Source organism: Myotis myotis, unplaced genomic scaffold (assembly GCF_014108235.1).
Source record: "Myotis myotis isolate mMyoMyo1 unplaced genomic scaffold, mMyoMyo1.p scaffold_m19_p_16, whole genome shotgun sequence".
Taxonomy (NCBI): Eukaryota; Metazoa; Chordata; class Mammalia; order Chiroptera; family Vespertilionidae; genus Myotis; species Myotis myotis.
Genome location: NW_023416320.1, coordinates 50758150 through 50784709, shown reverse-complemented (window position 1 = coordinate 50784709; position 26560 = coordinate 50758150). Strand labels below are relative to the sequence as shown.

The 26560-nt window shown below is 53.2% G+C and overlaps 1 protein-coding gene across 1 annotated transcript; it reads right to left on the bottom strand.

Annotated features, from left to right (window-relative positions):
- Positions 1 to 1297: 1297 nt before the first annotated feature.
- Positions 1298 to 15127, bottom strand: LOC118670453 (carbonic anhydrase 2-like). The gene is made up of 7 exons (XM_036337462.1): positions 14975 to 15127; positions 14057 to 14254; positions 6646 to 6764; positions 6146 to 6238; positions 4817 to 4879; positions 3712 to 3867; positions 1298 to 2066 (listed from the first exon to the last, which is right to left on the bottom strand). Exons 1-7 carry the CDS (start codon positions 15006 to 15008, stop codon positions 1947 to 1949), a joined length of 783 nt encoding a protein of 260 aa, XP_036193355.1. The 5' UTR covers positions 15009 to 15127; the 3' UTR covers positions 1298 to 1946.
- Between the last annotated feature and the right edge of the window lie 11433 nt (positions 15128 to 26560).

The following is a 26560-nucleotide window of genomic DNA, read 5'->3' as shown; positions in this document are numbered from 1 at the left end:
AGGCATGTTCAAGGCCCTTCCCATCTGCTAAGTGAGATTTATAAGTACCTGTTTGTTTTGTGCAAAACATGCCTGTTTTCAACAGGCAGAGGTGGGGAATGACACGCTAGATAATAAAAAAGTAATCCTATCAGCCTTCTAAAAAATTGTGATGAAACGTACCATTTTAGCCTTGTACGTGTACAGTGTGTGCTATTAAGCACATTCCACTGTTGTGCAACCATCCCCAACACCCTGTTGTGAAACCATGTTCCTCTGTGCATCTCGCTGCTCTGGCGGCCCTGCAGGGGGGTGGGGGTGGAGGGAGCGGGGCAGGTCAGTGCTGCTGAGGAGAGGGCGGAGGGGGGGGTCCCGGAGGAAGGAGGGTCAGCTTTCTGGCCCAGCGTGCGGGGTGGAGGAGGGGAAGGGGAGGGGGAGAGGAAGATGTCAGCACCCCGTCCCCCTGTCCTCCTGTCCCACCCATCTTCAGAACCAAATGTGGGTGGTGAGGGGAGCAAGGACTCACGACCTGGTCAGAAGAGGCAGCTGTCCCTGTGGGGGGCTCTGCCTGTGTGACGGGGGGGGGTCCCTCATACTTGCCCCCTAGGTCAGCAATGGCGAACCTATGACACGCGTGTCAGAGGTGACACGCGAACTCATTTTTTTGGTTGATTTTTCTTTGTTAAGTGGCATTTAAATATATAAAATAAATACCAAAAATATAAGTCTTTGTTTTACTATGGTTGCAAATACCAAAAAATTTCTATAGGTGACACGGCACCAGAGTTAAGTTAGGGTTTTTCAAAATGCTGACACGCCGAGCTCAAAAAATTCGCCATCACTGCCCTAGGCTATGATAGGAGCAGACAGGACCTGGCGACCGGAGGCGGTGGTGGGGATACGTTCAGCTACGGGTCCCTCCCAACCAGATGAAAGATGTCAGCACACTGATCAGGGGCCAGGCCAGCCAGCCTTTAACCAGATTCCCTCACAGAAAGGCCACCCCAAGAGGCCAGCAGGGACGGGGGACCGCACACAAGTCCAGGCCCGCTCCCCTCACCCAGCAGCTCGGTGTGGCCGGAGTGGGGCCAGAGCGGGGCCAGAGATATCGACAACCCTGCTGACGCAGCGCAGGCTGAGGCCATTCCTCTGTTCCTGGGCAGCTGTGCGTTCCATCTGCTCCGCCTGCTCCCCTTGGCGCGAACCGGCCAGGCCTTCGGGGTCCTCCAGTCCTGAGGAAGCCGACACGCTCACCCCAGCAATGAACCGACGGGAACTATCCCACACACGCCCACTCCCCCAGCATAAAGCACAGCGCTCCAAAGAGAAATCGGGCTTTATTAGAGAATATACCCAAAATACAGCATTTATTAACAGAGAACATATTTTCTGGATGGAAATACATTCTGTGTCACAGCGACAATGATACCAGTTTTTAGATTCTACCTCGTGGACCTCTGCAGCTCAGAAGCCACTGAATTATGGCAGGAGTCACATGTAAGGGGACTTTGCTACAAATATAGACGAATGTGAGGATTTCTCTTTCGTACAACATCTTGGAGTCAGAACAGTGATCCCGTCTGGTTCACGTCGCACAGAATCCTGAGCATTTTACCTGATTCACATCACCGCGATCTCCCAGTGCAGATCCGAACCCACCTCCTCCCATCTGACACCCCGTGTGAGGCTCACCCCGCGCTGTGAACAGGCAGTTCCCCTCCGATCCCTTTAATCATTTCTTACAGGAAGGCCACCCCCAGCAAAGCACCGCCCACCACGTCGCTGCATCGTGGACAGCTGGCCCGGCTCCTCCCACGGGAATAGCAAGCGTCAGGGGGACGGGAGGGGACAGGAAGGGTCTAGTTGGGAGCCCAGCAGTCGGGGACGCAGAGCAGCAGGTCCGATTCGCCGCGTGGGCCGGTGCTCCGCGTCGGGGACCTCGGACGCTGGGGACCGCGGCCCGCATCTCACTGGAAGGACGCCCTGACCTGGCGGCCGTGCAGGGGCTGTGTGGGGCGCCAGTTGTCCACCATGAGTTCTTCTGCCTCCCCCTCCTTGTTGAAGCTAAGCTGACGGAACGTGTTTATCTAAAAGACACAGGAAAGATTCGAAAATTAAAAAGAAACGTTTCACGGCGATACTGAGGGACGCGCTGGGTCATATCTGACATGGGCTCCCCTATGTGCACAGCACCATGTACCCATGTTCACGTCTCACAGGACCCCACAGATAATCACAGATGCACATGCATGTGTTCACCGACGGATCCCTCTCTATGACACACGCTCGGAATCGCTGCTGTTGCTGAAGGCCATTTCCGTTCGCTTTCTGCTTTCCTCCTGACTTTATACCTTTGAGATGTAACATAACAATCCCAAGTGAAAATTAAAGGTCTGCGTCTGCCCTGGGGAGGGTGAACTACAGCACCTGTGCAGTTGGGGGTCCAGGGTCGGCAAGCCCAGAGCCGGAAGGCAGGCCGGCGTCTCTGCTCAAAAGCGCAGGACACTGCCCTGGAGGGCTGTGCCGAGTGGGCGTCCAGTCCTGGTCTTGGTGGATCTTTTTATTTTTATTTTATTGTTTGTTTGTTTATTTATTTATTTGTTTTTGGTTAATCCTCACCCGAGGATACTTTTCCATTAATTTTTAGGGAGAGTGGAAGGGAGAGGGACAGATAGAGAACATCCGTGTGAGAGAAACACATCGATTGGTTGCCTCCTGCAGGAGCCCTGACCACGGCCCGGGCCGGGGAGGAGCCTGCAGCTTGCCCTTGATCAGAATCGAACCCGGGACCTTTGGGTTCACAGGCCGATGCTCTATCCACTGAGCCAAACTGGCTAGGGTGACTCTTTTATTTTTTAAGCAGGAAGGGAGAGAGACACATCAGGAATGAGAGAGAATCATCGATTGGCTGCCTCCTGCACACCCCACACTGGGAACTGAGCCCACACCCCGAGCATGTGCCCTGGTTCAGAGGTCAATGCTCAACCACTGAGCCATGCCGCCCAGGTGCCTTGGTTGAGTTTTGTTCCATTTGAAGTTTGTTCCCTGGCCCCGTGATGGACACAGGCAGCCCTCACCCGCCCCCACTTCTCAGAGGTGGTTTTGCAAAGTGGTTCTTCCCTTTCCCTTCTCGAGACTTGATCTGCGTGAAGGAGGTCGGCCGCCACCAGTCAGCAGCCTGAGCTGTTTGGTTCAGTGACATTCCCACAGTGCCCCCCACAAAGTCACTTTGATTGAAGTGGACGACGGTGACCTGCCCTGCCCTGCCCCTGCCCCTGCCCCTGCTCCGCTGGGACTGCAAGGCCTTAATCACCTGCCGGGCAGACGGCACTGCACCCAGCGCACGGCGAGGGGTCTGCCTCAGCCTCCGGCCACTCTGGCCGCGGGGACTGAGTTGAATAGTTTCTGCAAGGCCCCTCGCCTTCCTCAGGAGTCAGGGGGCTGAGAAGCATCCTGACCCTGTAACCGTGGGCGTGACAGGTCATTGCGCAGGCTTCGCTTTCTCAGCGTTCACAGAAGCAGCACTCATTCGGTGAAGGCACCTGGCCCACCGGACCCTCATTCTGCCTGTGTTTACAGCTTCAGGCTATGGTTAATGACGAACCGTGTTTATTGCATGTTTAGTAGCTCAGCTCTGCGCACACGGACCCACGGCCAGAGCACCAGGAGGAGGTTACCAGGTTGGCTGACTCCACAGCCCCGCACCCAGCCCGCCCGCCGTCGGGGACCCACCTGCTCGCTGCTCACGCTGATGGGCTCCCTGAGCACGATCCAGGTCACGCACTCCAGCAGCGGCGGCGTGGTCAGCGAGCCGGGGTAGGTCCAGTAGTCCAGGCACCCGGGGAGGAGCCCGCACGGGTCGAAGCCAGTGAAGGCGGCGCTCTTACCCTGGCACAGGCGACACTCAGGTTAGAGCCTCATGGTTGGGCAGGAGGCACACCTAACAGCCCAGCTGCATTTTAAAGAGTCCACTCCCCAGGAAACAGAACATAAGGAGCGTAACCGAGGCGTCTGCCCAGAAACAGCCATGAGCTGGAGAACCTGACTCCTCTCAGCCCCGTGCCCTCACAGATGGCCAGTTCCATTCTGTTTAAGGTGGAGTCACATTTCCTTATGCACCTCATGTTCTTTATCCGTTCACTCATTGGTGGACACTTAGCCCCGCCCCCCGCCCCCCCAGTTGGCTGTCGTGAATGATGCTGCGATGATGAGCATGGGGTGCAGGCGTCTTTTTGAGTTAGTGCTTTCAGATCAGGTTTATTCAGGAGTCAAGGGCGTCAAGCTAGAGGTGGGAGGTGAGCATTTCAGAAGACAGAGGCTGCTGTGAGGGCGAGCTTTACGGAGCCAGGGCTGCCACTGGCCATGGCAGTATTTAATTTACGCCGATGCCCATTGACCTCAGTGCAGCTGGGCCGTCGGGAGGGTTTAAACATGGGACGAAACAATTCGAGGAGGCTCAAAACAGACACCTCCCTGAGGCGGGCCCTGTGCGTCGCGTTCACCACGGTACGAAGTGGCCGGCACGTGGCAGGCCCTCAGGAGATCCCTGCGCAGGGGTGAGTGGCTGGCTGAGCAGGCGGCCTTTCAGCCTCCTCCCAGGCACGAACCCTTGACACGCACAGGGACGCGTGGATGGGGAAGCCAGATTACGCAAACACAAGTCTAACTTAAACGGGCATCAAGATCCACTTTTGGATTACAAAAGAGTTAAATACATATATAAGCAACATTTTACCTTTATTGATTGCTCTCCCAAACACCCCTTGTCAAGCCAAAACTATTCCATTTGAACAAAAGCGTTTCCCCAAGCCCGTGGGGTGGCGGGACACTCACGTACCTTTGTTTTAATGGAGCACAGCGCATCGACGACCTTCTGGAGGCCCGGCTTAGCGTCGCCGACCTAGAGCAAGACACGGGACCAGGTGCTGTATGACGGGTGGCACCACACCCGTTGGATCTGGGCAGTTCTATCATAGAATTTCTCCAAAGAGTAAACCCAAACCCCGCACTCGCTACCTGGCCCCACCAGACCCCCCACGAACACCGGCCGCAGCCCTGGCAGCCCCAGAGGCGAGCTTCTCATCCTCTCCAGCGGCAACAGTGCTCTCAGCTCAGAAGGAAGGACACTGGCCCGAGCTCGCCTGCACCTTCTCGCAGGCCTTCGCCGACTGTCCGCCCTCGCTTTTAACACTCTCCCTTGGCTCTCCTGCCTTCCCAACCCCTCAGCCCTCGTTTCCTTCCATCATCTAATCAGCGTCTGTCCACGCCTCTCCATGCTTTCTGTGGATGGTTTCATGACACGCGGCTCCCACCTTGACATAGTCCAGCCGTGACTCACCAGCCCATGACTCCACTGGCTTTACAACTGTCAGGATGGCAGCTCAACCTTCCGTCCCCTGTTGCCTGCAATTCCCCACTATGGAGCCGTCCTCCAGCCTGAGAGCCTGCCCTTCCTTTAGCATGTGGGGTCCAAATAAGTCCCCCTACCCCGTCCCTGCTGTGTGCCTCTGTGGGGTGCAGATTGTTTGGAGCTAAAGTCAACCTTAGCAAACTTCTACCCCCTCCTCCCACTTTAACTACTTAGAAGAATTTGAGTGAGAGGCTCTGCTCAGAAGAGGTGATCAGAGATAACCCTTTGTCATGGCTGCAGGGCAGGGAAAACTGCTGATTAAAGGGCTGCCCTTCTTACCCTCCTGCAGGGCCTGCTGAGGCCCCCAGGCCCTCCCCACCCCCAGCTCAGATGTCTCAGAGCCCAGGTTCCCGCTCCTGCAGGTGGACTCTGACTCTCCTGTCTGCGGGGTTCCCATGCAGGCGGATGTTCTCCAATGGTTATTTCTCTTGCCTCAGGTCTATTGGGCTGCTGGGCCGGCCAGGAGCACCTCGAGGGCAGAGGAAAGTGTGTCCTCCCCCCACAGCCATCTGTCATGAAAGACACTGTCCAGCTCAAGGGGAGGAACCGTGGACGTGGGCCGGGTCGCTCTTGCTCCCTTCACCTCACAGGGACGCGTCGTCACTGTCACTTGGAACAGTGCCAACACCACTTCTCAAGTCCTCCTTGGTCCCATCTCCACCCAGGCTCTCTGGAGAATGTCCTATTGGCTAGAAGTGTCCTGTCTGGCTCATCTTTGCTGAAAACAGGGGGGAAAGAACTGGGCCACCCACTTACCTTCAAAAAAACACCCAAAACAGCCAGCCCGTCGGGTTGTTTGACGGCCGTCCCGAAATCCCCGTACTTGGTGTTCCAGTGAACCAGGTGCAGCTGCGACAGGAGACAGACCACTCACAGTGAGGATGGACAGAACCAGGGACCCTGCCCCCATCCCCACCCCCCACTGTGGTCTCTGGGCATTTTAAAAGTAAGCCTTTCCTTCATTTTAATTCTATTTAAACTGTTTGGCATACTAGCAAGTGATTTCATCAACAGCAAGAGTTGCATGTTCTGCGGGAAGACGCAAATTCTGTTTCTAGGTTTATATGAAAACAGGTCCTCCCACTTGAATTCACTCACTCCCCCAACGCTGTCCTTGGAGCAGCGATAAGCAAGTGTGAAGGTCTTTTGTTCAGAAAGTGGTTCCCCCTGTTTAAGCTGAATTTACAAAATTAAGCTTTTGAAATTAATGCCAAGTATCACTGTGTTTTTCCCAGAAGCAAGCAAGCATAGGTTACCTCTGCGGCGTATTTCTCCTGATCCACTGTGTGCTCCGAGCCCTGCCCATCGCATGAGCCCCAGTGAAAGTGGAACTGAACCAGTCGGTAGGTGTCAGCGAGAGGCCCTCCCTTCAGCACTGAAATGTAAAAATATACGTGTGCGTGTGTGTATACACAAGTGTACAGTGCATACTCATACATGTGCTATGGAACTCACACCACTAACGTTACATTTGAATCCCATTGTGTAGTCCTGCATCTGTGCCCATAGCAACATTTTCACTCTGGAAATTTAATCCGGGCTCCGGTTTGGCCCACAGCTCGGAGCAGAATACGCGGTACCTGTTCCTCCGCGTGTTGCCTAAAGGACGCTGCTTTTCCCTCTGTCTGCTGAGCACCTGGCACCTCTCTTCTGGGTTTGCTTGGGGGTCATAGGGTCAGGGCAGAGAGAGGAAATGTTAAGGAAGCTATGGCTTCTTCTGTGAGTCACGGAGGAAGTTCTTCTGTTGCTGGCCAGCGCAGGCCTCGGGCACATTCGCACAAATGTGGCTGCCTCTCCGCAGGGACTGTCCAGGGGCGACTCAGCTAACCTGTCAGGACAGGCCTACAAGCCAGAATTACTGAAATACCAGCATTCTTGATCTCAATGTTATAAAATCCTATTTTCCTCACACAGGCTTTCCAAATCCTTTAGTAGCAGTGACCATTCAAATCCAAAAGCTACTGACTAGCTTTGTCCCTTTAAAATTTTTATTTACCTTCTCTGCCCCTAACGTCCTCATCTGTAAAATGGGTACATCCAATGGTTGATGACTCCACTAGGTACTGATCACATACTAGTGGAGGGGTCTATTATCTCCAGGAACTTCTAATTCTAACTTGAATAACTATCTCATGATTCCAATGTTCTGGCATTAATTACAGTAAAAGCAGTCCTAGAAATCGCGGTGTTAGACCACAACCTATCTGTGACAGTTGTGTCTTAAGAGAGGATTAAAATAGTAAGAGGTCACTGCTTCCCTATCCCCTCCAAAAACTTTTTACCTGACTTATATGTATTAATGGGATTTAACCAGTATATTTTAAAGCTTTTAAAGTTAGTTTAGTTCTACCACTTCAACGTTATTTTTTCCAGAACTGGGATTAAACATCTGTTCCCATAAGTATATCTTACTAGTTTTGGTTTATAATTCATAAAAGAATGAGTCCAAACTTTGGCTTTGCAAATCAAAGGGACCAAGTCTGGATGGACAAGTTTGCTGGCTTCCCTTTAGCTAAATGTGCTTACAAGGCGGCAGCAGACACTCATCTAGTGGAAGGGAAGGGGAAGCCGATGGGAGGTTCGGGTGGAGGTTTTCTGTGGCTCCTGGCATGGCCTTGGTGCGCCTCTGCTTTTCACAGGCGGGAGAAAGAGAGAATGAAAAAACCCGCGAACCATAAATAGTGCTATGTTACAGAGCTGCTAAGAAACAGGAATTTGCATGTTTTCTGACAAAAATCACCTCTCTTGAAACTTAATAACAATTAATTGTAAAAGCTTTTTTTAACCTCATAAGTCTACGAGGAAAAAATTAGCCTTATCACCCCAAATAGGCTTTTTCAGAAATGAGATAATTCCTATTTTTCTTAATGATATAGCCTTAAAACAAAATACTTGTTTATGAAATAAATTGATGTTGGAATTAATTCCTTTATAACTTTTTAAAGCTACTAACTAACTGGCGGGCTGATCATGAAAACCATTTGTAACATCATTCATTCTACCAAGTGGGAAAGTGAGTTAAGTAAAATCTGAGCTGACTAAGCTCCCTCCCTGTGAAGAATCTTGTCAGAATCTTAAACTTTAAAGATCATGAAGCTTAGAGCTAGTTCTTACTCACTCTCTGGCGGATGTTAAGATTCCATCCTACTTTACTTCTTACAGAGAACATTTAGAGTCAGGCAAGAGTATATATGAGCTTTCATTAAACGGGACTTACTAATACTCAAAAGGAAAAGGAATTAAGCTCTGGGTTCAATGATTAAACACATTCCATGCTGATCTGTTATTACCAGATACCTGTTTTCACTCCTATTAAAATAAAACTATGTGGCTATGTAAATTGTAAGCCTGTTGTAATTTTAAAAGATTATTATAGTTACTGTTTACTTGCTATTAAAGGCAGCATTTCTGACCTTCTTCAACTAGTTGGTTATTTCTCAGAACTCCTTAACATGATGTCTAGTCAATGAAGTCCCTCAAGACTTCATTGTTATGATGATAACTTGCCCTGAGCTGTCGTAAAGGGCACCTCTCTTTTTAACTGAGAAGCAGCACAGACAGCACGAGCTGGAAGCTGGGAAGCGGCTGCCTCTGGTTCTGCTTGCTTACTTGCTTTACGTTGGCTGCCTCAGGTCACCTCTAAACTACCCCAGTTTAAAATGAAACCTGCTTTTCTACTGCAAAAATAAGGTTTAAAAATAGCAGAAGTTGTTTCTGTAAAAGGCAATGAGGCCCGTGGGGTGGACGAGGCATGGCCTGCTGCCTGGCGGAAACGTGCTGCACGGGAAGGACAGACTCACGCGGGCTCCATGCAACTGAAGCCCCGATTCCCCCTCCCCCCCACTTTCTCCCTCCCCCCCCCCCCCCCCCCGCCCACGGGCGCTGCAGCCTTTCACTGCCGTGACTGCCTCAGTTGTACCAACTTAATGCACAAACTGCAAAGTGAGCACCAAGTATATTCTAGACGCATCTGTCTTCCTGTACAGATTACGTGGAAAAATTATGTTGAATATAGGTTGTTTGTAAAAATTAAGACAGTCACGCCAGTCATACTGAGATAAATCAGACCACCTACACAAATTAAAAACTGAAATGTTAACGCTTTGAATTTTTTTCTTCCAAATCACATGATCCCTTCATATAAAATGCATCCAAATAACAAAGACCTCCCTGGAAGTCAATAATCTCTCTTAGATCCAAAATACAAATAAACTAACCCGATGGTCTTTGGTTCAAACTTAAAATTTAAGGAGTTTCCTGTCAACAATGTGAAGAAATAAATCCACTAAACACAGCATTTCCAACAGGTGAACAACGCTCTCTGTGAACAATCAGAAAACTACCACACTGCATCCCTGTGGCCTTCCCGGCGGAGGCGGCGGCCAGGCCTCCCCGGGAGAGGAGAGCGGACATCGGGCGGCCCAGGGCGAAGCGGACGGCCCGCGCGGCTGCTTCTGAGGAGCAAAATGGCAGGCTGCCCTGCGCTACGTAGACACACGGAAATTCAGCTTTTAGAGGCAGGTGGATGGCAACTGTCCAAGAATTAAAAAGGAGACGCAGGTATGTACACACACGGTGCCTGGCAGCAGCTGCACGGGAGCCGAGGGGGTGGAGGTTCACATCTGTGACACACACTGGACATGACATGCGTGCTACTGCAGGCAGACCGTGAGCATCTACGATGCGGACTGAGAGCCCGAACACAGACACACACACACACACACACACACACACACGCGCGCGCCGTGAACGTGATCGGCATGGCATGCTGCAGCTTGGCGGGGTTGGGTGAGGGCCGCGCTTTGCAGGCAAGCCCTGCCATTTGTGGTGGTTGTTTCCTTTGGAGCTAAGATTGTCTGTGGGAGGGAAGTTTAGCAGCTTCAAGAGCAGGTTCCTGAAAAGCAAGCAGAACCCAGAATATGCCCAGAGCAGGTCTGCTCGCCCGGCCGGGGCCAGGACAGCTCGGCCGCCTTCCTTCTTGAATTAATATAAACAGACACAAACATTCCAATTTCTCAAAAAACAACACAGAAATAATGCTGTGTATGGATTAGCTCAATAATCCAGATGTTGTCTTTCAGTATTTGCCTCTAACTTCGCAATAAAGCAGGAGAGTTTTACACTCATTAATAAAAGTTAATAAGTTAGCAGGAATTAGGAATTTTGACTGCTGATCTTTTCTCTCAAATAAAGATAGTAATAAAAGATCTTAAGCAGGGGGAGTTATTTTCTAATAATGAAAAAACTCTAACAAGATTAACGATTTTTCATTAATTTAAGGTGGTTTGTTTTTAAAGGAATTTAGAAGATTGATGAGGGCTTTAGCCCAAGGTTCTGGTCACAGCCCATTACCTCACAGGCAAAAAGAACTCCCTGGGCTTAAACAGCGATAAGTTCTGCCGGCTCAGCTCCTGACTCCATGTTTGAGTTTGGAGATAAGATAGCATTTAGGATATATTTGAAAATCTGAACCTCTGAGAAGTGCTAGAAGACTGAAATCACAGAGGGAGGGAAAAGGAAATAAACTTAAGGGTTTAAAAGTATAAAATGAGTGGCAAAGGATATAAAAATGATAAACACCATAACAATAACTCCTAACAAAAAGAGATGTTAAACTGTTGACTTAACGAGCTTGGGTGACCAGAAGGATAAATTATTTTGAGACGTATGTGGACAGAAAAGCGCAGTGCTGGAGACGGTGTGCACACACTAGGTTAGCCGTGTTATTTTGTGAAGATTTCTATTCCCTCCTATTCTGAAGTCCCCAGGCAGTCACTCCCGGGACGGGGAGGCCAGCCTCTGCCTCACGCCTGGCGGCCGCTTCTTCTAACCTGAGAGGCCAGGATCTTTACAAAAGTCTGAAGGCTGTTCCCCTGCCTGGTACGATCGCTTTGGTTCTGTTTTAATTCTGTGGGTGTGTTTTCCCTTAACATCAATATTTAATGCATTCCGCATTCTCGAAAAGAGAGAAAGCTTCCTGTTTAACCAGAACAGCTGAGGAGGTTGCAGTGTTTGCACAGAGTCACAAAGGAGACTTTCACATGCGAAGAGAGGTCTTTCTGCGCCTGCCCGTCCGGTTCCCGTGCCTTCCGGCCGGTGCCAGCAGGTGCTGTGCCCTGGCAGCCTCGGGCCGACCTCTTCCTTCGCCTGGAGCCCCTCCCAGCCTAGGCCTGGCCTCACCGAGACCCGGGCCAGCTCAGGCCTCCCTGTTTCCTCGGCCCTGGGAGACTTCCTGTCGCACGTCTGGGAGCGGCTGGCCCAGCCATTACTCCCACCTTTCTCCCGAGGTGCCCCGGCCCCTGGCCGGCCCTCAGGTGCCTGCCTGACCTCGAATCTCGTTGTGTTAGTGAGGGTTTCTAAAATGAGAACTAAGTGAAGTCCACGTGTCTCCACGCGTGGATTTGAGCCCCTCCCTAAACTGACCCACCTGTGTTCTCGGTTCACAATCTAAACACGGCCGGGCTGCCGCCTTACACATGCAAGTGGCCACAGAGATGGGAAGCCAGGTGACCAGCCCCTGCCCGTGGAGAAAGCCCCCGGGAGCGGCGGGCGCGTGGCCGGACGCGCAGCTACAGCTGGGTGCCACGTAGGAAACCAGCAGGACCCCTTTAATATCATACATGGCACGTGCCGATACACTGACAAACGAGACGTGGAAACCCCATCGAGGAAGCGCCGGCGGTAATCTTAGAGCTCAGCACGCTTCCCCCTCCGGTGCACGCCACCCTCACTCCAGTTTCACGGGAAGAAAGCAAACCTCCGAGAGGCCAGGCTGCTGCCACCAGGGCCACGGACCCCGGGCGAGGCTCACAGCTACCACCAAATGCTGACCCCCGCTCCCCAAGACACACGCACTAGAACAGTGCACGGTTCCATTTGTTTCTCATTGTTCCAAGAAAGACTCTCAGCACTCAGTCGGCATGTGATCTTATACTGGATTCTTTGTAGCATCCAGAATTAAATCTACTATGTAACTGGTAGACCCAGGGAAAACAATGATTTCATTGGCAACACTGAATGCCCATTGTCTCTTAAAAAAAAAAGCTGACAACTACAGACTAAAGTAGCTTTTGTTTTTTTAAATAACCAAACACAAAGTGTTATGGCATCCTTTCTATATGTACAATACAGCCAAGACCTTTGGCCTTGTCCTATTACAGTCTTCACACGAAGGAAAGAAACTGTCTCCCTTATATTTAACATTATGTTTAACTTAATCGCCGAGCGTTGTTGCTTTGGAGTGGGAGGCGCCGGGGAAGGTGACACGGCAGAAAGCCACAGAAGGGTCTCCAGGGGACACCCTCCACCAACTCTAATCCTCAAAACCTAGAAAACCGTGTGTGTCCATGTGTGTCCATGTGTGTCCGTGTGCGTGTGTGCTGGGTGAGGTGACCCAGAGCACGGGGTGGGAACACTTCTCAGATCACCTCTACATTACCCTCCATCAAACTGTCTTCCCAAATCACTATTCAGAAAGCCAAGTATCAAGAAATTTTAAAATGGGAAAGGGGCAGGGAAGAACTTTTTCAAAACAGTGCTGAATACAGGGGTAAGAGCTGAGCAGGACAGTGGCCGCGCCTCCGAGGGCTCTGGTTACCGGAGATGCTAGAGCTGCGGCTGTGGAAGCACCGTTTTAGCAGCACCATCGCGCTCCTTCTCATTGTCCCAGGCCCCTCCCAGCGCCCGCCTGTGTGTTTGCAGCAGCGGCCACGGACCTTCAGAGGCAGCGCTCAGGAAAACAGGGCAATAACATCAACCAGTGGGCAAAGAGGCAGGACTACGGCTGAATGGTGTGTGTGTGGGGGGGGGGGGGGGGGGGGCTCTATTTCTAAACAAGGAAAAGCACAGCATTCAACGAGCGCCCTGAAAACAGCTCATTACAAACAAATGATGGTAATCGGTTTTGTCCGTAATGGGCCAAGTATATCCACCAGCTCTAAACCATCTTCATTCGTGGAATGACTTTCTCAGTAGATACCAAGCTGTACTGCCACCTTTATCGCGCTAGCCCAACACCCAGAAAATACTCAGAATTTTGTTTCCAAGAATTTGGGCGGGGGTTGGGGGGTGGGGTGGGGGGGAGGTTGTCGGTTTTTTATCCTCACCCAAAGACATGTTTCCATTGGTTTTTAGAGAGGAAGGGAGAGAAATATCTATGTGAGAGTGAAACTTAGAACTTAAATTTCTAATTTTTAAAAGTATGTTTTTGTTGATTTCAGAGAGAGAGGGAGAGGGAGAGGGAGAGGGAGAGGGAGAGGGAGAGGGAGAGGGAGAGGGTGAGGGAGAGGGAGAGGGAGACGGAGAGGGAGAGGGAGAGGGAGAGGGAGAGGGAGAGGGAGAGGGAGAGGGAGGGGGCAGACATTGATGTGAGAGAGGAACAGAACTTAAATGTTCTAATTTTGCAAAACATCACTGTTGATGTTTCTTGCCAGGGGACACTGCCTTTTGGAATTTTCAGAGGCAGGTCCCAGGTTCTCAGTGGCCTGCAAGGGACCCGGGACTGTTCCAGGGAGGAGCCGCCCAGGTCACTTCAAGGTCATCGGCCTGCCCTCTGAGCCTGGCATCTGTGCCAGTCCCCAGCCTGGCTCTTCAGGGCTGAGAAGGGTCCCCCTTCACCAGGAAAACAGCTTTTGGGTAAAAGGCCCCAGTGATGCGTTAGCCACTGACCTGCTGTGTTCTGGGAGTCGTCAAACTCCACGTTGAAGGAGTGGCCGTTGTTGAGGATCCGCCTGGACGCCACCTGCTCGTAGGACACGGTCAGGGGCTTCAGCGCAGGGTCGTGAGCGGCGGCTTTGGTGTCGATGTCCACAGGGGACTGGCGGTGGCCCTTGGCAATGGGGAAGTCCTTGTGCCAGTGCTCGGGCCCTGGGGGGGGAGGGACGCGTGAGCCCCCAGCCTGGGGACAGGCACCCACTCCCCGGGGAGGGGCAGGGATGCAGGCTCCCATTGGGCGGCACCACCAAGCTGAAGAGCCTTTGGGAAAGCACCCCGTGCCTCAGTTTCCCATTTGTTCTGCGGGTTAATAATGACATCTCCCATAGGGACTGCTGTGAGATGGGCATCCATGTGTGGAGGCCACGCAGCTCCCAGCCATTGCATGTCCTCTGACTCTGAGAACCCAGATCCCTGGCGGGAAAGCCCGCTCCTGGTGACCCCCTGACATTAGGGTCAGAGGTGAAGGGTGAACTGCATTCAGGGCAAGGAATTCTAACCGCAGAGAAGTGCCAGGGACAGGCTGTGCGGGAGCCTCAGCCACAGGTGGCGCTGAGGATGGTCGGGGCGCGGGTCCCTGATTTCTGCCACCAACACCTACCATTTCCTGTTACAACCTCTTCTCTCCTCCTGGGTCGGGGTAGGAGGGTGTCCCGCAGGGGCCCGGAGGGGCTGTCCTCGCGTCTCCCGCTGAGGGTACCCCCCCCCCTTGGGCCTGTGCGCGCCGGCCGCGGGGGTTCGGGGCAGCGGACAGGGCCGGGGCGAGGGGCACCCGCGCGGGGGCCGGCGCTGGGGAGGGGGCACCCCGCGCAGGGGCCCTGGCCCGCGACCCGCGCCCGCGGCCGGCAGGTGCAGAGGGCGGCGCGCACTCACCGTTGTGCGGGCCGTACCCCCAGTGGTGGGACATGGTGGCGGCGGGGCGGCGGGGCAGGAGTTGGCGCGCGTCCAGCGGCGGCTGCTCGGGGCCGGTTCGGTGTGTCCGCGGCCGCGCCGTCCCCGGCTTTTATAGGCTCCCGCCAACTTGGTGCCGGGGGCGGCCGGCCGGGGAGGGGCCGCGCGGACCTGCGGCGGGAGGTGAGGGCGGAGGTGCGGTCCCGCGCGGGGAGGGCCGGGCGGGGACAGCGCCCTGCAGGCTGCGCCCGCCGCGCGGGGAGCGTCTCCCGCGGCCGCGCCCGGGGGCCTGGGCGGCACCGGCTCCGCGCTCCGGTTGCGCGGGGCGGCGGGACGTCTGCGCGCACCTCCCTCCGGGCGCGGAGTCCGGTGGCGGCGCCCACGCTGTGGCCCCGGCCCCGCGCCTCCCTCCCGGCCCATTGTGACCGCATCCCCGGCCCCCGGCCCGGCGCCGGCGTCTCCGCCCCGAAGGCACCCGGGATTCCCGCCCCGGCGGCCGGCGAGCTCGCTCCGAGCCGTGACCTTGGGGCAAACGGGAGGCGGTGGCGGCTCCGTGCGGAGAGCCCGCGCCCCCCGCTGGCCGGCCGCGGAAGGAGGCCGGGAGGCGCGGGAGAGGACGGACGCCCGGGCGCGGGTTACGGTTTCCCACGAACCCCCAGCCCTGCCGTGGCCGGGACAGCGACCCCACTCCCACCGAGCGCGCGAGGCCCTTGGTGAACCGCTTTTCAGACTTGGAGCGACGCGCTTCCTAAGGGTCGTGGCGTTCTCACGGTAACGAGCAGCGCTTCTCTGTAAGTTATTGCATCCACTGCGCTGCCCAGAGCAGCCGAGCATTGAAACATTGTTACCCGGCTTCAAGTTCAACCAGAACAGAAATGAAAAGATTAACGGGGACAGCGACACTGATGCATTTCCCACGCTGCGTGCCCATGAGGCCGCCACAGGCGGCACCCACAACAGACTCGGTGAGAATGCGGTCCCGGCCACCTGGCTCTGCGGGGCAGTTTCCCGACCAGGACGTTGGCAGTGCCTGGAGACCTTTTGGTTGTCACAGAGGGTGCTCCTGGCACCAGGGGTGCTGCTCCGCCTCTACCCTGCACAGGGCAGCCCTCACCCCAAGCATCCAGCCCCAGGTCCGGACACCAGGTCCGGGCCCTGTCCCCGGTGCCTGTCTACGGAGGGTCTGAAAGCCAAGCCTGTGTGGGCACACGTGCGCCCAAGCCGTGCTGTGCCCAGAATATGCCCTCCTTGTCCTCTGTTGGTGGGACTGGGTAGAAAAGATCAAATCTCCCCTCTGCACCTTAGGGTTACGGTCGCTTCACCCCTGAGAGCACCCCAGGTGGCCTCTCGCCCAGATGGTGAGCCCTGGTTAGGTCCGAGTGGCCTCACCCGTGGGGAAACGTCTCTGTGTGGGAATGGCCGCTGGGCAGGGGTTACTTCCTTTTGGAAACAGGAATGAATGAGCTTCCATGCAGGGGCGTGTGAGCACCCCAGTGTCTCCTCCTGATGAAGGACTAGAGGCAGGATTCGCCAGGGCAAAGCAGGTCGTCCCCCCCCCCCCACCCCCCCCCCCTCCCGTCTTCCTCTCTGCGTCGGGGCCAGCGAGTCCCGCTGGTGGACGGGACGGTCGGGGAGACAGGGACCCGCGCCCGAGGGTGCTTACATTTTATTATATATATAGTAGAACACTGTGTGTCTCATTTCTGTTTAAACCCTGGTTCACCCTCTAACACTGTGCCCTTGTGGTCTGTCCCAGCCACAGGCTCGACTCATTGCCTCCAAGGGGCGCAGGAGGCCGAGTCATGTCGTGCCAGGCACCTGTGCCCTGGCTGTGCTATCTGCCCCCTTCCACATGGCGCTGATATCACCGTTTGCCACTACTTCGTGCCCAGCGTGCGGGCACGGTGCTCATGCCCGATAAGCCCTGCCCCCCGGCCGTGGCTGCCTGGTCTGACTTCTCTGGGGTAGTGTCACCCCTTCCCATCTTCCTTCTCATTAATATTTCTTGGTAGCTCTTTGATTTTGTTTTATTTCTTTCACACTCTACAGTCCAGTGGTTCTCAACCTTCCGAATGCCGCGACCCTTTAGTACAGTTCCTCATGTTGTAATGACCCCCAACCATAAAATTATTTTCGTTGCTACTTCATAACTGTAATGTTGCTACTGTTATGAATCATAATGTAAATATCTGATATGCAGGATGGTCTTAGGCGACCACCATCTACACATACACACTTTGAAAAACATGAAACCCTTTCAGGAAGGTTTGGCGTCATTTGTGTCTACTTCTGCTGTCACAGCGAACACAGAGCGCCTCCCCCAGCTCAAAGCGCAGGTCGCTTAGCGAGCTGCAGGCATTCTTGACACACCGAGGCTATGTCGTGATTCCGCTGGGGCCCTCTGCCCTCCCGGGGCTCAATCAATGTTTCAGTCAATTAAGCTCACAGGACAGAGGCTGAGCATGCCTCGCCATCATGGCAACAGGCCCTCTGTTAGAGAGAACAAACTAAAAGGAAGAAATTAGACCTTCTCTGATGAAATATTATTAAAATACTTGTTTCATAAAAATTATAATAGGCAGGCTGTTTAGATCATCAAGTTATGAGCTGACCCACAAAATACCATTCCCACCAGCATCAACATATCCCACTACCACCACCACCAGCATATCATTCCCACCGCCGCCGCCACCACCAAACCATTCCCACCACCACCACCATATCCCACCCCCACCACCACCAGCATACCATTCCTACCACCACCACCACCACCACCACCACCACATCCCACCCCCACCACCACCACCAACATATCCCGCCACCACCACCACCAAACCATTACCACCACCACCACCACATCCCACCCCCACCACCACCAACAACATATCCCACCACCACCACCAACAACAACAACAACATACCATTCCCACCACCACCACCACCACCACCACCCCAAGTTTGATTTCTGGTAAATTCACTGAGTAAAATCTTTCCCCCTAAGGAATCTCAGCTATGAGCACACTCTAGGTAGTGATTACAAGAGCATGAGTACGTGTGTGGAGTGTAGTCTGTGTTGTCTGTGGAGGGTGGGAATTTACCTGAATGGACCACCTGGTTGGTTGGCGTGGGACAGAATATGTCAGTGGGAAATGCTTACTGAATTTTCAAAATCAGCCTACTTTGTGCATCTCCAGCCATGACAAACTTTGAGCTAGGAGACATCCTCTAATGGGTGGGCAGTTGCTGTGGGTATCTTCACACAAAGCTCAGAACATGGAGAATGAAAGTCACAAGTGGGAAAATGGAGGTGAATGCGTGGAAGTTCAAGTGCTGGACTAGATCTGCTGATTCCTGCCACCGCTCCAGTGGCACAGGCTCATTGCCAACCGGCCTCTGCGGTGAGTACATAGGAGCAGGTGCTGAAGGAGATAAGTTTCTGGGTAGAGGATGTGCTCTATAGCTCCTAAACATGCCTCTCCCATACTAAGTGAAATGCATTTTTTAAATTTAAATTTGCAAAGGATAAGGTTTGACCCATATAAAGCTGTTTCCCTTCCCCTTCCATAGTCTCTTTACAGAGAGGCCTGGGTGGTGGCAACAGAAACCCCTGCCCTCCTCCGAGAACTCCTGGGATGGGGACAGACCTCGCACCAGCTCATAGTTGTACAGTGTCATTCAGTATTTTAGGATTCTCATTGCCTTATCCATCCATACCCACCCATCCACCCACCCACCCTTCCATTCATCCACCCACCTACCCACCCACCCACCCTTCCATTCATCCATCCACCCACCCACCCTTCTGTCCATCCACCCATCCACCCACCTACCCTTCTCTCCATCCACCCATCCACCCACCTACCCTTCTATCCATCCATCTACCCACCCATCATTCTATCCACCCACCCATCCTTCCATCCACCCACCCATCCTTCCATCCACCCACCCATCCTTCCATCCACCCACCCACCCTTCCATCCATCCACCCATCCACTCTTCCATTCATCCGCCCACCCACCCTTCCATCCATCCACCCATCCACTCTTCCATTCATCCGCCCATCCACCCTTCCATCCATCCACCCATCCACTCTTCCATTCATCCGCCCATCCACCCTTCCATCCATCCATCCACCCACCCACCAACCCTTCCATTCATCCATCCACTCACCCTCCCTTCTATCCATCCACCCATCCACCCACCTACCTTTCCATCCATCCATCCACCCACCCATCCTTCCATCCACCCACCCACCCTTCCATCCATCCACCCATCCACTCTTCCATTCATCCACCCATCCACCCTTCCATCCATCCATCCACCCACCCACCCTTCCATCCATCCATCCGCCCTTCCATCCATCCATCCATCCATCCATCCATCCATCCATCCACCCACTCTTCTATCCACCCACACATCCACCCTTCCATTCATCTACCCATCCACCCTTCCATTCATCCATCCACCTACCCACCCTTCTATCCATCCATCCATCCACCCACCTACCCTTCCATCTATCCATCCATCCACCCACCCATCCATCCTTCCGTACATCCACCCATCTACCTACCTACCCACCCACCCTTCCATCCATCCACCCATCCTTTCTTCCTCCTTTCCTCTAATTCTTCCTTCCTTCCACTCATCTGTCTGTCCATCTGCCCATTCCTCCATTCAACAAATACATTTTGAGCGCTGACTAGGTTTCAGATGCTGTTAGGTACTGGGGCCTCAGTAGAATAACAAGACAGGTTGAGTCCTTACTTTTCTATAGCCTTCCAGCCTCCATTACTCATCACACACACTCACACACACACTCACACACACACACTCACACACACACACACACACACACACACACACACCAAGTTACATCACAGATGAGATTTAAATGTACTAGTTGCTCCAAAAATTGGTTCCCAGTACAAGAACCCAACCCTACGTCTTCCCTGAAAAGCAGCCTCTTTATGGCTGTCTACCTGCACCTTGCTGCTTAGTTTTTAGTACTTCCCTGGATGGCCCTGCTCTCTGCTTGCTCTGCTTGGCCCCGGTCTCCCTCCCTAGCCAAGCCCTCTCCCTGGGCCCCCAAACACCCACGTGTCCCCGCCTGCCTCAGGGCCTCCATTAGGCTGATTCCACCCAGGAGCAGAGGTGGGAGTTCTGGGACCAGATTGCACAGTGAGTTCAAAGGCTGCGTTTCTAATGTACTTTCATGGGAGCTAAGTGTCCTTGGGGGGAAGAAGTCCCTTGATCACCTGTGTTAGGAACCATTCAAATTTTAAATGAGTCAAGTGAGTATGACAAATTTATGGACATGTTGAAGCAAAGAATATGCACATTTAATAGCTAAAATCTTTCCCTTGAGCTCCCAGGCCCCTCCTCTACCCGGACATGATTTAAATACAAGGGAGAATCCAATTCTGTTTACTTCAGAGTCGAGTCTCTCTGGCTAAAATTAGCTCTCAAATCGCTGGGTTTTGTGCCGCTGCTCTGCACGGTCCCCTGAGACCTCACTGTTAGACGCTCTCTCGCTCTCTCGCCCCTGCTGATTACCTGTGATTATCACCTGGTCAAGTTGTCAGGTGGCTGCCACACCTTCAAATCCAAAGGGGTTCATTAGCTCCCGTTCATCCCCTTGATCTTGGATTTCATGCTTCATCTCTTTCATTTCCTTTTGTGCAATAAGATGGTCATCCCAAATGTATACATTTGTCTCCCAGGTTGACGTGGGCAACTCATCCAGGGTTCTGATTCTGCAATGTGCCCAGACAAGCCCCAAATTAATTTCACGGCAGTAGACCTTCTGTACTCACCACGAAGATGGTTTTCCCCTGCGTGTAGAGCCCCGAATCTCTGTCCACTGACACTGAAAAGTCAGTGAAGCGGGGCACCCCTCACCCACGGCTCTCCTTGTTTATTTTCTGGGTGTTTGCCCACGGTGCCTGTCATCAGGGACGGTGCCGGGCTGTGGAGCAGGGCCTCCCCCGGAGAGTCCCCGGGCTCACGCCACCCCCTAACGTTGTGCTGGTTTCTGGTGTGGCCACATTGTATGGGACAGGCCATTGGCTTGTTTCTAAATTTCATTTCCCCAGTGCCAGTCGCAGAGGGGGCCTGTTAGAGGGGCCTGCTTCGGCAACTCCTGCAGCATTATTCTAATTGATGACATCAGGTCCATGATGCTAATAGAGACATAAAGAACATGACCTCAGGTACTCCATATTCCATTAAAACTATTCTTGGTTGAAGTATAACCAGTTTATAGAAGGTAATTGTTAACCTTTACTGAGTTTATTACATGCTAAAGTAACTAATCCAAGAGGTTTATACTAACTCAGCCCATTGAATACTTAAAACAACCCTCTTATTCACAGGTGGGGAAACTGAGGCACAGAGACATGAACGTGCCTGAGGCCACACGCCATCAAGTTCTGTGTGGCTTGAATGGAGGCCTCTGGGCAGGCTGTGGAATGTTTCTCATTTATTTAAATTTCAGTTCAATAACTACTGTCCTTTAACCCCCCAGGCCTCATTTTTGGCTCTTAAAATTTTCAAGAATATGTAACAATGCCTCCCCATCTTTTCTTTGTAGACGGACATTAATGGTTCATTAATAAGCATTTGAAAGGAGGAGAAAAGGTGTCCAATAATAAAACAAACCCCATGGCTCTGAAACACAGGCTGGCTTTTTGTCATTTTTATAATTGTTGTGCTGCCATCTAGTGGCCTAGATGAAAAATGACATGCAAACATGGCTTTATTTTTGCATTTTAACTCTGCGGCCTTAGGGTAGTTTGTACATGCATTAAATCTGAAAACAATTTAACCTGACATTCACAGTTATCATTATTTTTTCTTTCCTTTCTTACTTATTCTTCCTCTGCTACAATATGTTATGCTTACGCCCAGAATTACTCTTTAATATCAAATAAGAAGACATTAGAAGAGAAACTGACGTCTAATTAATCTTATGTGTGGTTTTGAACCCTATGAATTTCTTTCAGACCAATTTTATTTTTGCCAATTCTCACTTGAATGACTGGCATACTGAGTTTTCACACGTAACCAGCTTGTTTATAGTTCTGGCCAACGGTACTTATTTCATGATCCCAGGTAGACACATCTGCAGCCTGACCTGCTCTGTGTAGAACACGTCTGCTCATCTGCACCAGCACCCACTGACCCACATAAAGAGCTTCAGGTCCGCGCTGCTGTGCAGTCATTATCGCTTCATAACACACCGTCAGCCATTAGTGGGGATTATGACACAGGCTCACCCTGGAGACCTAGCAGTGCTCAAATTCAGCAAGTTCTTGATTCTGATGCCCATTCACCGGCTTCTCAGGATATAGTCATCTGAATATTACGACTCAGCTTGAACTAGTTTCTGCCCTATGTTGATTCTGCTCTGCAGAACGGAAGGCGCCAGCGCCGGCCCTCCTCCCGCAGTTCCTGGCCTGCTCCCTCTGCCTGCTGGGCCTGAGATGTGCTTGTCTGGAGGTCTGTGCACCCCCAGGAAAAGGACCCTCCACTGAATAAGGTCCCAGTGTGGTTTCAATGTTCAAATGGACATTTATAATAACTCAGCACTGTGAGCCCAGGGAGAAGTTGGAGGAAGTTCTAAGTTGGGTGATAATTGTGAGCAATGACCCAGACAGGGGGAATGGGGGGTGAGGAGGGGGAGAGTAATGTTTTACTGGAAAGTGATCACCTGAAGCTAAAGAAATCATTGCCCAAGGAGATCTAAAAATGAAATAAGATGAGCAAAAACCAGTACTAATTTGAACCCTGTCGAGTAAAGTATTATTTGAGAAGGTGCGTAGTTGCCCTGTGTTCATCATTTACTCACTGAATATTTGTTGGACATGTGTTAAGTACCAGGCACAGTACTAGGCGATATGGGAATGTCAGTGTCCAGACTAATATCTGTGCCTGACGGAGCTCACAGTCCAGGGAGCTTGCTCCCCTGATCAGACGGTTTCTCTCAAGACAGTTCTTGCCCATGGCGCTGCGTACCTGAAGCCTGTGGCTGGCACTGGCACGTGTGTCCGCCCTGGACACACCTCACAGCGCTGCAGCATGACTGGGGCAGGCCTACCCGAGAGGATGAGCTGCACCTCTCCGCTAATTGATGAACGCTCCCCGCCTCTTAATTGCAAGGGATTTAATTAACACATCCAGTTCGCACTGACCAACCTGGTTTCACTTCACCCAAGTGGCGATTCATTAAATTATTTTCCCTCCCGGGACTCTGCTGCCTGACCTCCCGCCTCCTGGGGCTCTTGGCCCAGCACCACTTCACTTTCTAGTCAGTTAACATGAGCCAGTGAGGTGGTGAAATGCACATCAAAGTTTATGTCTAAAGACAGTAAGTAGTTTGAAGGTCTAAGTGGATGGACTTTTAAATATATATACTAGAGACTTGGTGCATGAAATTTGTGCACTCTGGGGCGGGGGTGGGGGGGCGGGGAGTCCCCTCAGCCTGGCCTGCACCCTCTCACAGTCTGGGAGCCCTCGGGGGATGTCCGCCAGTCAGACATCCTTAGCGCTGCTGCATAGGCGGGAGAGGCTCCTGCCACCTTCACTGCGCTCTCCAGCCCTAAGCCGGGTTTCTGGCTGAGTGGTGCTTCTGCTGTGGGAGTGCACTGACCACCAGGGGCAGCTCTGCATTGAGCATCTGCCCCCTGGTGGTCAGTGCATGTCATAGCCACCAGTTGTTCCGCCGTCAGGCCAAAACTGGCTCTTGGACATCTCCCGAGGGTTCCCGGATTGTGAGAGGGCCCAGGCCAGGCTGAGGGACACCACCAGTGCACGATTGGGGCCAGGGAGGGGCGCCAAGGTTGGCCAGCTGGGCAGGGACCGTGGGAGGGCTCCAAGGCGTGTATGGCCCGTCTCGCTCAGTCCTGATTGTTTGGACCCCAGCGGCAAGCTAACCTACCCGTCAGAGCATCTGCCCCCTGATGGTCAGTGCATGTCATAGCAACTGGTTGATCAGTCAACTGTCTGCCCCCTGATGGTCAATGCACTTCATAGCGAGTGGTTGAATGGCCTTAGCATATCATTAGCATACTAGTGGCCCCATGCACAAAATTCATGCACGGGGCCTGGGGGAGTTGTCCCTCAGCCTGGCCTGCACCCTCTCCAATCTGGGACCCCTTGGGGAATGTCTGAACTGGCAGTCAGACATCCCTCTTGCAATCCAGGACTGCTGGCTCCTAACCACTCACCTGCCTGCCTGCCTGATTGCCCCTAACCATTCTGTCTGCTAGCCTGCTCACCCCCAACTGCCCTCACTTACTGGCCTGATTGCCCTCAACTCCCCCCCTCCAGCCTGATCACCCCCAACTGCCCCCCGCCAGCCTAGTCACCCCCAACTGCTCCCCCTACTGGCCTGATCACCCTCTACTGCCCCCCCCCCCACCTGCCAGCCTACTTGGCCACAACTGACACCCCTCTCCTGGTCTGCTCACTCCCAACTGCCCCCTCGCCGGCCTGCTTGCCCCCAACTGGCTCCCCCTGCTGGCCTGATCACCCCTAACTGCCCTCCCCTCCTGGCCTGATCGCCCCTAACCGCCTCTGCCTTGGCCCTGCCACTATGGCTTTGTCTGGGCAGCAGCCACGGAGCCGGCTGGGAATACCAAGGAAGCCAAGCCTCCCATGCCCGCACTCCAGCCGGCTTGGCTCCATGGCTCTGGCTAGTGCCGCCATATTTGTCTTGTCAATTTGCATATTCCCTCCTTATTGGCTGTGGGTGGCTCCATCTTTATTGTGAAGTGATGGTTAATTTTCATATTACTCTTTTATTAGATAGGATAGTGGCCTGGTGCACGAAATTGTGCACAGGGGAGAGAGTGTTCCTCAGCCCAGTCTGCACCCTCTCCAATCTGGGACCCTTTGAAGGATGTCCTATTGCCGGTAGGATCAGGCCTAAACCGGCAGTCGGACATCCCTCTCGCAATCCGGGACTGCTGGCTCCTAACTGCTCACCTGCCTGCCTGCCTGCCTGATTGCCCCTAACCACTCTGCATGCTGGCCTGATCACCCCCAACTGACCCAGTGCTAGTGTGCTCTCCCCCAACTGCCTCCCCTGCCAGCCTGCTCACCCCCAACTGTCCCCCTGCTGGCCTGCTCGCCCCCACCTCCCCTCCCCACTGTCCTGCTTGCCCCCAAATGCCCCCCTGCTGGCCTGCTCACTCCAAACTGCCCCCCCAGCTGTCCTGATCACCTCCACTGACCCCCACTGATGGCCTGCTTGCCCCTAACTGGCCCCCTGGTGGTCTGCTTAACCCCAACAGCCCCGTCCCCCCACCAGCCTGATCACCCACAACTGCCCTCCCCTCTTGGCCTCTAACTGCCTCTACTGCAGCCCTGCCACCATGGCTTTGTCGAGAAGAATGTCCGGAAGGTCTCCTGGATGGTCTTCCAGTCTAATTAGCATATTACCCTTTTATTAGTATAGCTAGAGGCCTGGTGCACAGGTGGGGGCTGGCTGGTTTTCCCTGAAGGGTGTCCCAGATCAGGGTGGGAGTTCCCTTGGGGCATGGGGCGGCCTGGGCAAGGGGTCTGTGGTGGTTTGCTGGCCAGCCACGACCCCATGGGGTGAGGGTCCCTGCTGGGGGGGTGTGGCCATCCTGGGTGAGGGGCTGATGGCTGTTTGCAGGCTGGCCATGGCCCCCAGTGACCCAAGCTCCCAGCCTTTCCTTTTTTTCTTTTTCTTTTTCAGTGCCTCCTTGAGCGGAGGAAAGCAGGTATCTGGGATTTATTTATCTTCTATAATTGAAACTTTGTAGCCTTGAGCAGAGCCCAGGGCTGGCCAGGCAGGCGGGAAGCTTGGCTTCCTCCATCATCAGGGGCAACCCAAGCCTCCTCCTTGCTCCAGCTCCGTGGCTGCCACCATCTTGATTGGGTTAATTTGCACACTTGCTCCTGATTGGCTGGTGGGCCTGGCTTGTGGGTGTAGCGGAGTGGCAGAGTGATGGTTAATTTGCATGTTTCTCTTTTATTAGTGTAGATTATGCTTTGACTGAACAGCAACCCATAGACCAGACACTTAGCATATTAGGCTTTTATTATATAGGATTGATTTCAGAGAGGAAAAGGGAGATAGGAACATCAATGATGAGAGAGAATCATTGATTGGCTGCCTCCTGCACACCCCGCATTGGGGATCGAGCCTGCAACCTGGGCATGTGCCCTGACCTGGAATCGAACTGAGACCTCCTGGTTCATAGGCTGATGCTCAACCACTGAGCCACATTGGCCGGGCTAAGTGGATGGACTTTTGACGTGTTGGACCAGGGTCATTCCTTGTCCCTCAGGGGCACCTATGGTATGAATCCCAAATCCTGAACCAGCCTTCAGACCTCTGGAGACTACTCTCAAATTCATGGCCATGTGGTCCTTTTGCGGCTTCCTCAGAGGCTCCCACTAATTGTCTTCACCACGCCAAGGGGGTGGAGCATCCAACCCAACTCAGTATGTGGGCTTGTTCTTAGTTTCACCCTGTTTTGTCATGTGCAACCCCTTTTCATTAAAAACAAACAAACAACAAACAGCACACACACCAGGGCA